We start from the raw sequence: 16400 nt of genomic DNA, 5'->3' as shown, positions 1-16400 counted from the left end.
CAAAGCAAATAGACATTACTCCTTTCTCATTAAGTCTCCCAGAAGACACTGGGATACCACACAAACACTTCACAGAAAGAGTCTAACCCTATCCATCTATATTTTTTCCTATTACAGATATATGGAATTAGGAATACCATTTTAATGCCACTTCTCAGAGTTAATTATATTAAAAAAAATCTTTCATTTTCCTTCCAATGGTAAAACTGAAGCTTATGCTTTGTACCTGAGTTTCTAGTTGTTTCCCACAGCACTTCTGGTCAAAAACCTCTCTTTATTATCAATGAAAAGATTCTCTAAACCAAAACAGACATAATCAGATTTTTTTTCATAATCAGATTTCCAAAAACCTCTCTTTATTATCAATGAAAAGATTCTCTAAATCAAAACAGACATAATCAGATTTTTTTTTCATAATCAGATTTTCCCTAAATTTAGTACATGAATTTTAAAACAATTTCATTGCCCTATACCAAAAAGGAAAAAAAATCTTTCATGGGTCAACTCTAAATATAAAGTTTGAAATTCCTTGAATCTTTTAAAATACACTTATACAACAACTGAATTTATAAAATATTGTCACTGATAAGCCATGTAGCATCCAGACTGTTTGAAGAAATGCTATCACAGGGTTGCCTGGCTGGCTCAGTCAGTGGAACATGTAACTTTTAATCTTGCAGGGTTGTGAGTTCAAGCCCCAGATTGAGTAGAGAGATTACTTAAAAATAAAATCTTTACCAAAAAAAAAAAAAAAAAAAAACCATCACATATCAGCTTCTAAAAGATCACAATTTCATCAAAGACTTGTGAAAATTTTCATTTTAAGTATCTAAATTAATATTTTTAGGTAAATTCTATGCCCAATGAGGGGCTCAAACTCATGACCCTGAGATCAAGAGTAACATGCTCTACTGACTGAGCCAGCCAAGTGCCCCTGAAAAATTTCATTTTAGATAATTAAGTCATGGGTTTTCTCCACATCATGGCCTCATTTTTCAGGAAAGAGGAATCTGACTCCTTTAAGACCAAAAATTAAGGATGTTCTCCATCATTAAAAAAGATTAAAGAAAAAAATCATTACTTAATGATCCGTAAGTGGCTCCTAGATCTTCCTTTTATTCTACCGTATTTAAAAACTCTTCTTCTTGAAGTTTCAATTTAAAGTCTTCTTTGATTCTCTCTAGCAACCCTGGTTTAAAAATAACATCCAATGCAGTCATTGCCAGAGCTTTGGCAGTACGTAAAGTGTAGAACTGAGCTTCTTGTGATCCTAAAAGGTAGAGAAAAATAAATGAATAAGCCTTCATATTTATTACAAATTACTGTACTGGTTTGCAGGTTAGTACTCAATATTGAAACTGCCTCTTCAAATGCCCACACCTCAATATTTTCTGATCATGTCAGAAAATGAAGTAACAATAGGCTAAACTAAATGAGCAGCTATTACCACAAAAAGAGAGCATATGCCAACACATTCAATTCTAAAAACACTTACCTGCAGCTTCAGTATATTGTTCTGTATGGTTCAAGGCATCAGATCCAATGTAAAAATATGGATGAATCCCAGGAACCACAAAAGAAACATTTCCAAAATCAGTAGATCCTTTGAAAGGTAAGAGAATCCATGAATTTCTAATTGCTAGTCCAATAAACACCAGACTGCACTTATCCAATTTCTATAGGATCTGACATGATTTACCACTCCTTTCCTTCTAGAAATTCTCTATTCCTTTGGCTTCCATGACTTGACTCTCTCCTGTCTAGCTTTCTGTTTCCTCTAAATTGCTTCCATTGCCTGTCTCCTACGTGCTGGTAATCCCTAGGGTGTCATATTTGGGCTTCTTCTTTGTGTACTTAGGCGATCTCAAAAACTCCTTTGTTTTCAATTACCTTTCAGATACTGACAACTTCTCTATCTGCAATCTAGACATCTTTGGGAGGTCCAGATTCAATAGGCTACTGAACAATTCCCCTTAAAAGTTCTATAAGCACTTCAAACTTAACAAATTAATAATATATACCAACATACCATACCCCAACCTGTTTTCTCCTGAACTCCTTATCTCAATAAATGACATCAACACCCATTTCTATGGTCAAGTCCTTTTGAGTCCACTTCATCAACAGCTACTATTATATTTTAGGAGATATATTGCTAACATGTAAACATATTAGTGATGCTTTTAAAAAGAAAAAATCTAAAATAATCCCCCAAACACTTGTAACTATTTAAATTCTAATCATTGCTTACTAAATTGCTAGTAAACAACCATAACAGTTATCCTCAGAAACTGGAATGCCCCTCTTGTAAGTACTAGCTAGCCTGCCTACTGATGACTGAGAATAAATTAAAATTTTATTTCTTAAGTAGCTCACTTAAAAAATTCAAATTTTTTTTAAAAGATTGTATTTATTTATTCATGAAAGACCCAGAGAGAGAGGCAGAGATATACGCAGAGGGAGAGGCAGGCTCCCTTCGAGGAGTCTGATACAGGACTTGATCCCAACAGCCCGGGACCACAACCTGAGCCAAAGACAGATCTCAACCCCTGAGCTACCCAGGTGCCCCAAAACTAAGCAAATTTAAATACTAGAAATATTTAGAATACAAAGGAAAAAGTATATTGGCTATTTCTAAAAGCAAATCTGCTCATTTAACACTTTACATTCACTGAAGAGTTCGTTTCTTTCCCCTAACCATTAAGTTTGTGAAATATATTGTTAAAAAGAAGAGCTATACCTCCCTACCTCCAAAGCTGCTAAACAAAACCATTTAACTAAAGATGATATTTTCCTTCCTCAAATAGCACAATATAGTATATATGAAAGAATCTAGTTACCTGAAAAGCCATTCAACATTGCATCTTCTGAAATAAATTCTATTCCCAGTTTTTTTCCATTTTCAACATAAGCTTTCCATAGGCTCTTATTGGGAAGAACATTGTAACAATAGTGTGCTCCACCTTTAATTTCTACCTAATAAAAAATTATAAAACAAATTTTGAAATAAAAAACTCATTCACTCTCTAATTTCCAAACCAGCAAGAAGTTTAAGAGAACACACTTTCCCTTTCGTTTTTTCACTTTCCCTTTCAGATACAAACTCTCTCAAATACTTTACCTTTAAAAATTATGTATTTTGTATAATGAGACTTCCCTAGGACCCTATCTCCTTTATGTTATATATACACCAAATCACACAATGTCATCTTGCTCTACTAATCTGTGATTCTCAACCTTAGTAACTTCAATAGGGTGTGGAAGGAGCCCAGGAATCTCCATTTTAGCCAGCACCTCCAAGTAATTCTGATGCAAGCAGTCCAAAAACCAGCCACTGAGGAACACTGCTCTAGGCTGTAGCCTCTAGAAGAAAAAAATTAAGCTTTGCTCATATCGAAAATACAAGCCGACACTGATACTACTGCCTGGTACCCTAAGAGAAAGAGAGGTTTACAATGAAGAAGGACTGACTATGGTCCTCATTTGCTATTTATTTTTTAAAGTACTCTCTACACTCAATGTGGGGCTTGAACTCATAACCTGAGATCAAGAGTTGCATGTTCTACCAACTGAGCCAGCCAGGCGCCCCCGATCCTCATTTATTAATCTCTGTATTTCAGTATATGAAGATTTACAAGTAGTTTACCGGTGGCCAGTTAAACGGATTCACAGATTTTGTTTTGATTAAGTCCAAAAGTTCCTCAAACTAAAGGTAATATGATTAGTAAAAGTCAATTTTAAAATGGCAGAATTGACATTTCTTCTAGTCTTAGCAATATCTAAGTTAGAAATAGTGACAACCTCATCATATAAGTCAGCCAAAATATTAAAAAATTAAAGAGACTATTTAAAATATAGATTAAAATCTAATAACAATGAACCTTATCCTAAAGGAATATTATACCTTAGGATACTAGCTAATAATAGTTCATGTATTTATTCTATAAGTATTTATATTTAGAATTATAAATAAATAAGGGATGAATGATTAATTTTTTACTCTCTGGGCACTTAACATAAACTGCCTGAGAATCACTGCTACTATGAGACACCATTACTATCAGAATAAATCAAACATATCCAGTCTAACAAGAGTAGAAACAAATAAGGTAGTAATAAGGATGATGGCTAGACCCTAATTCTTAACAAATATCTCATTTCCCACAAGAATCCAAAGATGGATTATATGATCTCTATTTTTCTTTTTTTTTAATCTCTATTTTTCAAGAGAAAATAGAGGCCTAAAGATATGAAATAAGACAGTAAAAATGTTTCCAAAGTTACAAAATCAGTAGACTGAGAGGTAAGATCCAGATCTTGGCTCTCCAACTAGACTATAAACTCCTCCCAGGGCAAGATTTAGGTCATTCTGAAACATGTCATCTTATGTATGCCCTATATGATTGATACATAAATGTCACTGACTTTATGGTTCAAATGAACAAACTTGCTTCACTAATTTCTGCATCTATTTTAACTTTCCAGCAAGACATCAGTATTTATAACATTACTGCACAAATCTGTAACTCCACCAAAATTAGCTTTTGCTGATTTTGCCAGAAAGTACCTTTTTGGGTACTGTACAGAGCAATTCTGAAAACATAACTGCTAAGAAGGAAGGCTGTAACTTGCAAAAAAACAGGGATTCTAGTGCAGCACTATCAAGAGCTATTCCATTAACAGTGTAATAAGATGACTGTATGTGGGCACTGAGCAAAATAAATAAGAATTACAGACTTTCATATCACCTATTCAGTCACTTGATTTTACATATTCAAATCATTGCCAAAAGAAAAAGGGGCAAGGTAGGTTCTCATCGAACTTTAAAAAAAAAAAGATTTATTTACTTACTTTAGAGAGAGTGCAGTCATGTACCTGTGTAGTGTGGGGGGAGGGGCAGAAAGAATCTCAAGTGGACTCTGCTCTAAGTGTGGAGCCCAATCTCACCACCCTGAGATCATGACCTGAGCTAAAATCAAGATGTTCAACGCTTGATCAAGACGTCCACCCAGGCACCCCAGGTTCTAATCTAACTTAACAATAATCTAATTTAATAACCCCAGCCCATATATATATATATATACCTCTAATTTTAACTTAGATTAACTCTTAAAAGGTCTTACTGTACAACCAGTAGCCAAAGCTGCAGCTCTGAAGCAGTCTTCTGCCTTTTTGGTCAAAACTGGAAGTTCTTTCACTGAGGGTGCACGGATGTAATAGATTAATTCAGAATAAGAGGGAATGATATTGGGTTTTACACCACCACTTTTTATTATGCCTATAAAAAGAACCAAATTACTGAAATTGAGTTTGGAGACCATTTCTTTAAGTTAAAATACACCCATAAAGTTTTCAGCCAGTATGTACATGAAGAAAAACAATTTAAATTTATTAGCTTCACAGATATGCCAAAGATTTTGATGTGTTGTACAAAAGTTTCTATACATAGGGTAATACTTTCTGGCTAATAGGAAAAAAAATTTATCTATATGTACTTTATTCTAAGGAATTTATATAAATTTAAATTATATTGCATGACTATAAACAAACTGTTAGAAACTTTTATAACTATCAAGCCTTCTGAAAGAGACTTTTATTTCAGTAGGTTTCATTACCATTGTGTTGTACATTTTGATAAACTTTTGACCTAAGGGATAAAAATGGTATAAGGTTATATAACTACCCTTGTACTACCAGAATCCTATGAATATTTTAAATGTCATTGGACTCTAGGAACATAATTTTTATGCCAGTAAGAAACCAAAGTAGGTCAAAGATCACTGAGCACTATTGCTGTCAAAACAAATGCATTTATTTGGAACTACACTGAGAATGAAGATTTATCCATTCAAAGTAATAACTAAAATAGATGTAGAAATAAAATTTATATGACCTGCTCTCAAAAAATAATTTCTACATATTTCTCTTTAAAAAAACTAAGAAAACGGGTAAGAAGTACAATTACAAATTAATTTCAGCCTATTAACAAAATCAGAAAGAACAGATATTAAAGTATAACAATATCTCAAATCATAAGAAAATAAATTTAAAAATAAATTTGTACCTTCAAGATAGTACTTTATTACCTTAGTTACCTTAAGGTGATATGCATAATTTAAAAAGATGTTACTCAGGATTAATGGCACTTGAAAAAATAAAACCAGTAACCGTAACTTTTTAAAAATTGAGCAAATGATTTATTATCATTAAACAACAGTGAGGATAACTGGAAAAATCAAGATTCAACTTTCAAATACCTACAGAAAGCATGTATGTCCTTACATAAAATCATTATCTCTAATACTCAAAATGACCATTCCCCATTTATACATAAATACTCTTAACTGCCTTCTTTCCCAATAAATATAAATCTCCTAGTGTTCTCTCACATGAATTTCTGAAAACGTTTAAAAATTTTTGGAATATTCTTATGAAGTACATAAAATGTCTCCAATTTTTAAAACTCAAATACTAATTACATTGCACTGAAACACATTAAGCACCATCTATTACACAAAATACTTGACATTCATACCATGAACTCTCCAGGTTGGTTTCATTTGCTGTCTCAAGACAGACAGATTGTTGTAGGCAAGAACAGCAGCATCTAATGCATTTACTCCTTCCCAGGGATATGAAGCAGCATGACATGCTTTGCCATAGTATTTCACAGTCACACTAGGAAACAAAACATCATTCGGAATTACTCTTTTCAAAATCACTAAAGAAAATCCAGGTACTGTCATTAGAATTACCCAACAAGTATTTAGAATTAATTCAGAATGCCAGAATTTTTATTTGCAAATCATTTGTAGAAATAAGTTACCTGAGTGATAGCTAACTATTATATAATATAGTGACTGACACAAAGATCTCATTCCAAAGAAAAAACTTTGCTCAACTGACTTCCTGTATAAATTAAATTTGTATGCAATTCAAGTCAAACAAACATGCAATTCTGTATTAGGGGCTAGAATTACAAAAAAGATGGCTCCTGTCTCCTTCTATACTCCACTGTGATAACTCTGTATCAAAGATCTGCATAACTCAGATAATTCTGTCTTATGGTTAATCGAAGATGAAGGAAAACAGAAATAAGTGACAAATTGGTTTTTTTATTTTTTTTAAAGATTTTATTTATTCATGATAGACATAGAGAGAGAGAGAGAAGCAGAGACACAGGCAGAGGGAGAAGCAGGCTCCATGCCGGGAGCCCGAAGGGAGACTCAATCCTGGGACTCCAGGATTGCACCCTGGGCCAAAGGCAGGTGCTAAACCGCTGAGCCACCCAGGGATCTCCCAATTTGTTTTTTTTTTTTAAGATTTATTTATTTATTCATGGGGGGGGGGCATAGACATAGGCAGAGGGAGAAGCAGGTTCCCTGCAAGGAGTCTGATGTGGGACTGGATCCTAGGACCCAGGGATCACACCCTGAGCTAAAGGCAGTCACTCAACTACTGAGCCACCCACGTGTTGCCCCTCCCCCGTTTTTCTTTTAAGATTTCTAACTTAGAAAGAGCTGACAATTTGAAATAAGTTACGACAATCTCTGAATAGATTATACTCACAATATTACAAGATACTGTAGCATTATCAGTTGTTCTTGACCAGTATTTTATTAGTGTTTCAAAATACCTGTATCACTAATATCTTAAAATTTTATCAATTACTGTTATTCCACTTTCAAATCGTTCTCATACCAATCTTAACTACTCCAAATAAAAAAAAAAAGGTTTAAAGGAAGGATTGCATAAGAAATAGTCGTTTATAACATGACTTGCTTAGACACTTTTTAAGCCTAATAGCAGACTATTTAAAGGGGAAAATCCTCCTTTAAAATTCAATTTTTGGGGCACCTGGGTGGCTCATCAGGTTAAGCATCTGCCTTTGGCTCAGGTCAAAATCTCAGGGTCCTCCCTGGGGGCAACCTACCTCCCTGCCCCACCTTGCCCCAGCTCAACAGGGAGTCTGCTTGTCTCTCTGTCCCCCCACCCTTACTCATGCTCTCCCTCAAATAAATAAAATCTTTAAACAAATAAAATTCAAGTTATATGTGTACCTATTTATGTTTATAAATATACTCAAAAAGTCCTGGGAGGATATATGTCTCTTCAGGAGGGAGAGGATGTGGGAAAGGTGGAGTGACTTTTTTTTAAATTTCATTTTAGTTCTTGGTTCTCTTTTCTGTCTTAAAAGATGGCCAACGAAAAATCTAGGAAGCCAGACACTAAAAAAAGGCTTGAGGTCAACTGGATTGATCAGGATCAAGGCCAAGAAGCCTAACTCATTAGTCCTAGAAGGCTAATGGGCTGGGAAGCCTGCCTACAGCTGCAAGTCCCTTCTAGCCAGAGGCACTGGCAGAGATTTCTAACCTCCAAGGTTCTCCAAAGATGTTCTAATATATACTACCCCTGAAATCAAGGTTAAAAAATTCTTCTTACTGACACAGCACCAACTCCTAATGATAAGAAGGAAGATACCAGAACAGTTAATCATCTGAAAACAAGGCCTCATGAGATGCTTAAATGTAAAATAACAGTATAATCTAGAAGCTCCGCTGGAATGGTTCTGCTATTAATCCCTAGCTACCGCAGAGGAGAGTATGTGGTTTTCTTCCAGCAGCTGAGCAGTGGCTCCTTTACACTGGCCCACTAACCTCTTGACCACTGACTACTAGGATCGAAAGTTCTGGTGTACAGAATTCAAACCACTTCAATGATCCATGCTCCTAAGTACCAAAAAAATTAAAGGTCAGCACCAGACAAATCAGAAAAGTACACACTGGCAAATTCCACTAAAATCCAGAGCTAGTTTCTCTATTCTCTCTCAAAAATATAATTCACCCTCTGTGCAAAGAACTCAAATGACAATAAACTAGAAAAGTGTATTTTCTTCCCAAGTCTAATAAAGCTGCCTCTTACAAATCTATTTAGTTGCAAAGACAATCCCATATTAAAGGATAGGTATTTTCAAGAAAATAGATTGCTCTCAGTTTAAAATAGAATATGTGTTGGGGTGTCTGGGTGGCTCGGTCTGTTAAGCATCTGACTCTTGGTTTTGGCTCAGGGCATGATCTTGTGGTTGTGGGATCGATCAAGCCTCAAGTTGGATTTTGCATTCAGTGCATGCACAGTCTACTTTGGATTCTTCCTTCCTCTGCCCCTCCCCACTCATGCTCTTTCTAATAAATAAATAATTTTAAAAAATTGAATATGTATCAACATATTCTGTTTGCTACTCTTATGCTTTTTAGGCACTACCTTAATAGTCCAATGATGAACACCACATTAAATCTCAATTTAGAAGAGGCTTACCAAATGTTATTCAAAGGGAATCAAGTAAGGTATTACATCATCATTTTTCAATTCACTTTTTAAATGTGTAAATATGGGAGTTTTACTCCTCAGTTAGGACATGCAAATATTTTAATAGTCTGTTTTCCACAAAGGGCTTATTTCAACTTGACTACTTACTCATGTTCCGCCACATCGGGTAGATAAGCAGCATTCTCTTGGGATGGGTGAGCCATAAAAACAACATCAAGATTTTTAAAAGCCCCTGCTTCAATTAAATCAATTTTGCCACCACCATCTTCTTCGGCAGGGGTTCCCAGGACAATTACCTAGAAGGAAATACGTGTGTCAGAGCAAAACAACCACAAAAAAATCCTCGGAGGAAAATAGCAAACAGGTTCCCTTGCACATGTATTCACAACCTACATTAAAGTCCTTAAACAATGGAGCGAGGTTTTATTCTCTGACAAATAATGCAGTGGGCATAAATCTAAGGTGCTAAATTAACCACAAATCTTAACTTATATTATTATTCCAATTTAGTGCTAAGTGTGCACTAAAGCTACAGCAGGAAACTCTTCCAAATTTTATAACTCAATTTTATAAAACTAATGGCAACGATGAAAAAAAGATAAATACTATATATACTGAGTTCCTCAAAATTCTCTAGGGACCTATTTCTTTTTTTTTTTTAGGGACCTATTTCTTAAAGCTTCTTCTTGACTAAGTCTTTTAGTAATGTATATAATTATTCATAAACACTTTACTAGTAAAGAACTTTCCAGTTACTTACTGGTTATCCTCACAACAACCCTGTGAGGTAGTCGAGCGATGTGTCATCATTTCAGGGATGGTAGTTTGAGGCCAGGAGTGAAGTGTTTGGCCCCATGACACAGAGCAAGTCTCCAGGTAGAGCAGGGATTAGTTGCCCTGCTCCTCAGGCCTGAACTCTGATTCCTTACTTAGCTACCTCATTAAAAGGTCTTAACTCATTAAATTTTTTTGAAGAGCATTAAATAAACCTTAAAACCACATTTAAAAACAGCCAACTATGACACAAACTTACTAATTCGATTCCACCAGTTCAACCAGGCAGATTTATTGGTCACCAAACACCTAATTAAACAAAAGAGAACTTTACAGAACATTTTACTTTGATATCTAAGCTTAACTTCTTCAAACAATTTTTAAAAGCAAAGAAAAATTATCTAGAAGCAACTAAAATACTTTCGAGATCACGTATAGGACTACAATGAAACAAGCTGGAAAAAGTCTTGTCTTGTTTAGGGAATCAACATAAACTCCATTTCCAGAGAGGACAGATAACCTTGCTACAAAACAGTGCATTACCCTTCAAATGTGTACATTTCCCAAAGTTGAGCCTTCTCTGGAAGTTACAAAACTCTCAAACTCTTAAATTAACCTGCTTTTTACTGAACCCTGGACTTTTTAAATATGATGACTTCACAAGTTACTTCTTGCTGACTTCTCTGAATCTTTCATAAACCTGATTAAAGTTAAATCTCTCCAGTGTTTCATGCAATGGCAAAGGACACTCCCCCCCCCAACAAAACAAAAACCTACCCAGAAGCATAAAGAGAAGGGCAGCTAAAGAGAATAAGCCACAAAAGATGAAACTGTTAAGATAAAAGAGAAGTTACTGACATTTGAAAAAAAAAAGGGGGGGGGGCTACAGAACATGAAAATAAAACCTCGCTCTTGCCCTTAAGCCAAATGGTGATGATTGTATCTTAGCTCACAGAATGAGGACAGACCATCTGAAAAAAAACAGTAACCCAATAACCATATGTCCTGTAACAAACATAAACGGCATTACTCCACTTGAAGAAGACATTTCTTAAAACCATGAAATATTGAAATTTAAGGATGAACTCACTTATGTAGCAAATATTCATTCCCTTCCCTACTTTTCGTGCGGGCGCTTTGGTTGTTCTAATGAATGAGCATTTCCCGTCCAAAATACCAATGATTCGAGTCACAACAGCTCCTCTGACTGCCACACACAAAAGATGTTCTGCAGCCTGAGAGGGGGGCCTTGGGTTTCCCTACCAGAACGACTTTCTTCCAGAGATTGCGCAACCCTGCCGGGGAACTGCGGTAGCCTCTGTTACCAAAAATAAATCACAACGAAAACCAGGCTCGGTTCTAAGTTCTTCCCCTTGGGAGAGTCTACTCAGTCGTTGACAACTACGCAAGAGAAACCCAAAATCTGTCAAACGTCGCCGTGCGGGCAGCTCCGGAGCTGCAGACTCGTACCCAGGAGCCCCGCCTCCGCGCCCAGGCCGGGCGGGGACCCCGAGGGGCGGCTGCGCTCGGGAAGCGCAGGATCCCGCGGTCCCCGGTCCCTGCCTCCGCGCCCAGGCCAAGCGGGGACCCCGAGGGGGCGGCTGCGCTCGGGAAGCGCAGGGCGCCGCGGTCCCCGGTCCCCGCCTCCGCGCCCAGGCCGGGCGGGGACCCCGAGGGGCGGCTGCGCTCGGGAAGCGCAGGGCGCCGCGGTCCCCGGTCCCCGCCTCCGCGCCCAGGCCGGGCGGGGACCCCGAGGGGGCGGCTGCGCTCGGGAAGCGCAGGGCGCCGCGGTCCCCGGTCCCCGCCTCCGCGCCCAGGCCAGGCGGGGACCCCGAGGGGCGGCTGCGCTCGGGAAGCGCAGGATCCCGCGGTCCCCGGTCCCCGCCTCCGCGCCCAGGCCAGGCGGGGACCCCGAGGGGGCGGCTGCGCTCGGGAAGCGCAGGGCGCCGCGGTCCCCGGTCCCCGCCTCCGCGCCCAGGCCAGGCGGGGACCCCGAGGGGCGGCTGCGCTCGGGAAGCGCAGGATCCCGCGGTCCCCGGTCCCCGCCTCCGCGCCCAGGCCAGGCGGGGACCCCGAGGGGCGGCTGCGCTCGGGAAGCGCAGGGCGCCGCGGTCCCCGGTCCCCGCCTCCGCGCCCAGGCCAGGCGGGGACCCCGAGGGGCGGCTGCGCTCGGGAAGCGCAGGGCGCCGCGGTCCCCGGCCGGCGCAGGCGGTGCAGGTCCCGAGCCAGGGCCCCACCTCACCTTCACAGGCGGAGGCGGCCCGGGGCGGCCCTCCAGGGCCCCCTTCACGCCCAGCGCGGCCGCCGCCCCGACCTCGGCGATCAGGTTGTGGCCGCAGGCGTGCCCGAGGCCCGGCAGCGCGTCGTACTCGCAGAGGAAGCCCAGCTGCAGCGGGCGCGGCGTGGCGCGGCCCCCCGGCGGCTCCCACTCGGCGCGGAAGGCGGTGGCCAGCTGGTAGTGCGGCTGCACCGTCCACGAGGCGGCCGGAGGCTCGCGCTCGAAGAAGCCGGTCAGCACGTCGTGGGCCCGGTGCTCCTCGTAGGCCAGCTCGGGCTCGCTCCAGATCGCGTGGCTCAGGGCCCCCAGGCGCTCCGCCGCCTCGTCAATGCGCTCGGCGGCGCGCAGCTTCAGCAGCTCCAGCTCCGAGACGCCGGCGCAGGCGCCCCCGTCCTCCGACCGCTCCTCCCCGGGTCTCATCGCGACCACAGCCGGTGACCTGCCGGCGCCCCGCTCGACTGCCCGTCCGCTGGCTTCCTCCGAGCTGCCCGCCTACCGCTTCAGCGCACGCAGCGGTGTCCGTGGAATCCGGGAGCGGCGCCCAGGTCGTCTCCGCTGCTCCCGGGAGCTCCGCCCCCCGAGCCCGAGGCCCCGCCTCCGCCCAGGAGCACCGCCCCCCGAGCCCGAGGCCCCGCCTCCGCCCAGGAGCACCGCCCCCCGAGCCCGAGGCCCCGCCCCCATCGCTCCCGGGAGCACCGCCCCCCCGAGCCCGAGGCCCCGCCTCCGCCCAAGAACCCCGCCCCCGAGCCCGGAGCCCCGCCTCCAGCGCCTCGCCCGAAGCCTGTCTGGCCCTCCCGCGACCCGCGAGTGCTCCGCCCCGGGGAGCAGGTGGGGAGCTGGTAACTGCTCCCAGCCGGGAGCGCTGGGAAGTCGCGGTGTCGAGGGACACCTCTCTCTTCCATCTCCTTGGCTGTGCTTACAACTGAATTATGCTTTAAAGTCATTATTACTTTTCTGCTGTGGCTTATTTCCCACGGCAGCAGAATGAAGACGGTTTTATTGGCTCATTGCCATCAGACACAGACCAAGTGGAACATGGTCCTTGAAAAAGGCCACTTTCCTTTCTAGAACAGTGATAAAAAAATTATACAAGATTTTTAGTTCATAAAACCAGATGCCAAAATAAATGCTATACAAAGAACACTGGTCTATAGACTATATTCTCAAGTGTTCAATACTGCCCTGACTTTCTTCTCTGGAGGTTGCTGTATTATCTAAAAGCTGCAACTACTCTATACAGTTTTCTTGTAAGAATGATGCTAGTGTGTAGAACAGCACCTGGAATATAGTAAGGACTGGATATGTATGAGCTAAGAACTTAAAATGAGAGCTTTTTTTTTTTAAAGCCCAAACTAAAGAGTTAATAAAAAGATTTATGGTTGTAAATATTCATGCCATTTTGTTCACTTGAAATTTTATTTTATTTATTTATTTATTTATTCATGACACACAGAGAGGCAGAGACACAGGCAGAGGGAGAGGGAGAGAAACAGGCTCCATGCAGGGAGCCTGACCTTGGACTCTATCCCAGGAATCCAGGATCACACCCCAGGCCGAAGGCGGCGCCAAACTGCTGGGCCACCGGGGCTGCCCGAAATTTGATTTGAATAGTAACAGCTACGAAAGAAAACATATGACCCGTTTAATTTGTAACTGTAATTGATGCTGAACTCAAGTAACATGATGTGCGCAGCTGCTGTGCACAATATAACCGGGTTTTAAATTACCCAGTGAAGAAATTCAAGATGCCATAGTCTTGTTTTCCTCCAGAATGAAGCACAAAATCTGAAGGAAAAAAAAAAAAACTGTTGATGATATTCTAAGGTGTTCCACATATTGAAAGTTTCAATTGGATTTTCATACTCTACCCTCTCTCCCTTAATTTGTCACAATTAGGTTAACTGGGATACAGGATACAACATATTCAGATAATTAGAGAAATGTATTTTTTAAAGGTTTTATCTATATTTTAGAGAAAAGTATTTTTTGAAAATAAGTCTAATGGAAGCTGCATAGTACATGAAGATTCTCTACTTCTGTTTTAACTTTTTTTTTTTTTAAGATTTTGATTATTTATTCATGAGAGACACAGAGAGAGGGGCAGAGACAGAGGCAGAGGGAGAAGCAGGCTCCATGCAGGGAGGTCTCCAGGATCACAGCCTGGGCTGAAGGCGGCGCCAAACCGCTGGGCCACCAGGGCTGCCCCTGTTTTAACTATTTCATATGTTAACAATACCAGAGTACATGTCACATTTGAACTTGAAAAACACTGTCATTCTCATTAACACAGTAACTAAATCTCAGCCCCGAAGGTATCAATGTGGTATTAAATTTCTGGACCCCCTTATTTATACTTAACAAATCATACCCTTGTGATTTGTTGATACCCTTTTGACAAAAATCCTACCTTTATCTATGAAATACAATATTATTGCTTTATGTGAGCAAAACCAATGGGAGCATTTGTAGAGCACTTACCCTGCGGCAAGCACCTAACATGTGCCAGGTGCTTAATGCGTATTGACTTATTTAATCCTCATAACAGCCTATGAGGTTGTTAATGTAATTATTTATCTTTATAGATGCAGTGTCCTAGATTACACAGCTAGTAAATAGTGGACCCAGGATGGGACAGAAGCCAGTCTGGCTCCCATTGGCCTGCTTTTAGCCGCCATGCTTTATTGCTTACGTAAGCAGACATCCAAATCCATAAATGCATCTGTAGCTTATCTATTTACATCAGAACCCGTAGCAATCACTTATTTTGAATAAATATATTGTAGCAACTCTGCCTGTTGACATAAGTGGGACACATGTAAACAACAGAAAAGGCATACATATCAGTTCTATACAGAAGCTATTTATATCGCTTGTCATGAGTTAACAAAGCTGTCACTTGAGGTAGAGAAAAGATGGATTCATTTCAAGTTCTGTTCTGTTTATGCACACACATGCTGTATATGTTTGGTTTCCATTGTGGGGACTGTATATTTCTTGCTCGTGGTGCTTTGTACCCTTTTATTTAATAAATTACAATAATTTGTTGGATGTGTATCTTCCCCAGAAATGTAGGGGAGAGGAAGAGGAATAAAAGGTGCTAAAATGATTTCATCCATAGAGAGAGTGCAGATATATCACCAGAAAATAAATAAAACGTAGAGTAAAACCTTAAAGAATATAGAAAAAAGGAATCAGTTCCAAATGTACAAAGGAGTCTTACTGACTACCTTTCCATTTTAACAATATTTGGAATCTGAACATTTTTCTCCAGAAATAAACTGTGGCCCTGGGCGATTTGGGGCTACCACTCCCAGCAAGCAAACTACAGTGCCACTCTAGGATATTGGTTGCTCACGACATCGCCCTAACCACCTCCCCTGGTGCCCCCACCTCCAGTACTTATGGTTATCCCCAAATAATTCTCTAGTTGATATAAACATGCAACTCGAACTAGACAACATATTAATAAATCACTCCTGGGCTAAGATGTTGGAAAAACTAGCTGTCATTCTGGCAGAAAGCAGTGAGCTAAGAATTTGGCAGAAAGGTGAATTTGGATTGAAGGTTAAGGAAAATGGAGGAACTTTGCACACATTGTTAAAAAATAAACCTTTATCCAGGCAATGGGTAACTACTGGATGTTATTAAAGGGTGGGGGGAGGTAAAACTGGATTTTTGTTCTGGAAGAATAATTAATGACTACGTGGAAGATTAACTGGAAACAGATTAATTGGTTCCCAGGAAGTCCCAGGATTCCAGAAACATTCCAAGGAGGGCAGAAGTGACAGGACTTGGTGCCTAACAGAATGTGTTTGGGGGGCAGGGGAACATGATGGAGAGAAGGAAGAGATGACCAAGGTCCATAGTATGAACAGGGTGAACAGGTATGTGGATAGTAAAGTCATTAAACAAATAGGGGCAATGTGAGCATGGGGTCGAGCTGATGGTTGTGTGTTAGACATGTCAAGAGGAAGTGGAGGCCCCCACTCAAGAGACCAGTAAGGAAAGTGGAAGAACTAAG

General features: G+C 40.8%; 2 protein-coding genes across 2 annotated transcripts; both read right to left on the bottom strand.

The window, feature by feature from the left end:
- Positions 1–307: 307 nt before the first annotated feature.
- Positions 308–12905, bottom strand: PM20D2 (peptidase M20 domain containing 2). Its single transcript, XM_055329557.1, has 7 exons — positions 12344–12905; positions 9475–9623; positions 6536–6678; positions 5124–5278; positions 2841–2976; positions 1496–1603; positions 308–1270 (listed from the first exon to the last, which is right to left on the bottom strand). The coding sequence occupies exons 1-7, from the start codon at positions 12797–12799 to the stop codon at positions 1116–1118; spliced, it is 1302 nt and encodes a 433-aa protein (XP_055185532.1). The 5' UTR covers positions 12800–12905; the 3' UTR covers positions 308–1115.
- Positions 12880–13323, bottom strand: LOC129512409 (uncharacterized). The gene has a single exon (XM_055329624.1). The coding sequence runs from the start codon at positions 13321–13323 to the stop codon at positions 12880–12882; it is 444 nt and encodes a 147-aa protein (XP_055185599.1).
- Between the last annotated feature and the right edge of the window lie 3077 nt (positions 13324–16400).

This window comes from Nyctereutes procyonoides, unplaced genomic scaffold (genome assembly GCF_905146905.1).
Source record: "Nyctereutes procyonoides isolate TBG_1078 unplaced genomic scaffold, NYPRO_anot_genome, whole genome shotgun sequence".
Classification (NCBI taxonomy): Eukaryota; Metazoa; Chordata; class Mammalia; order Carnivora; family Canidae; genus Nyctereutes; species Nyctereutes procyonoides.
Note: the sequence above shows the minus strand (reverse complement) of the source record. Positions and strands in the feature narration are given on the sequence as shown.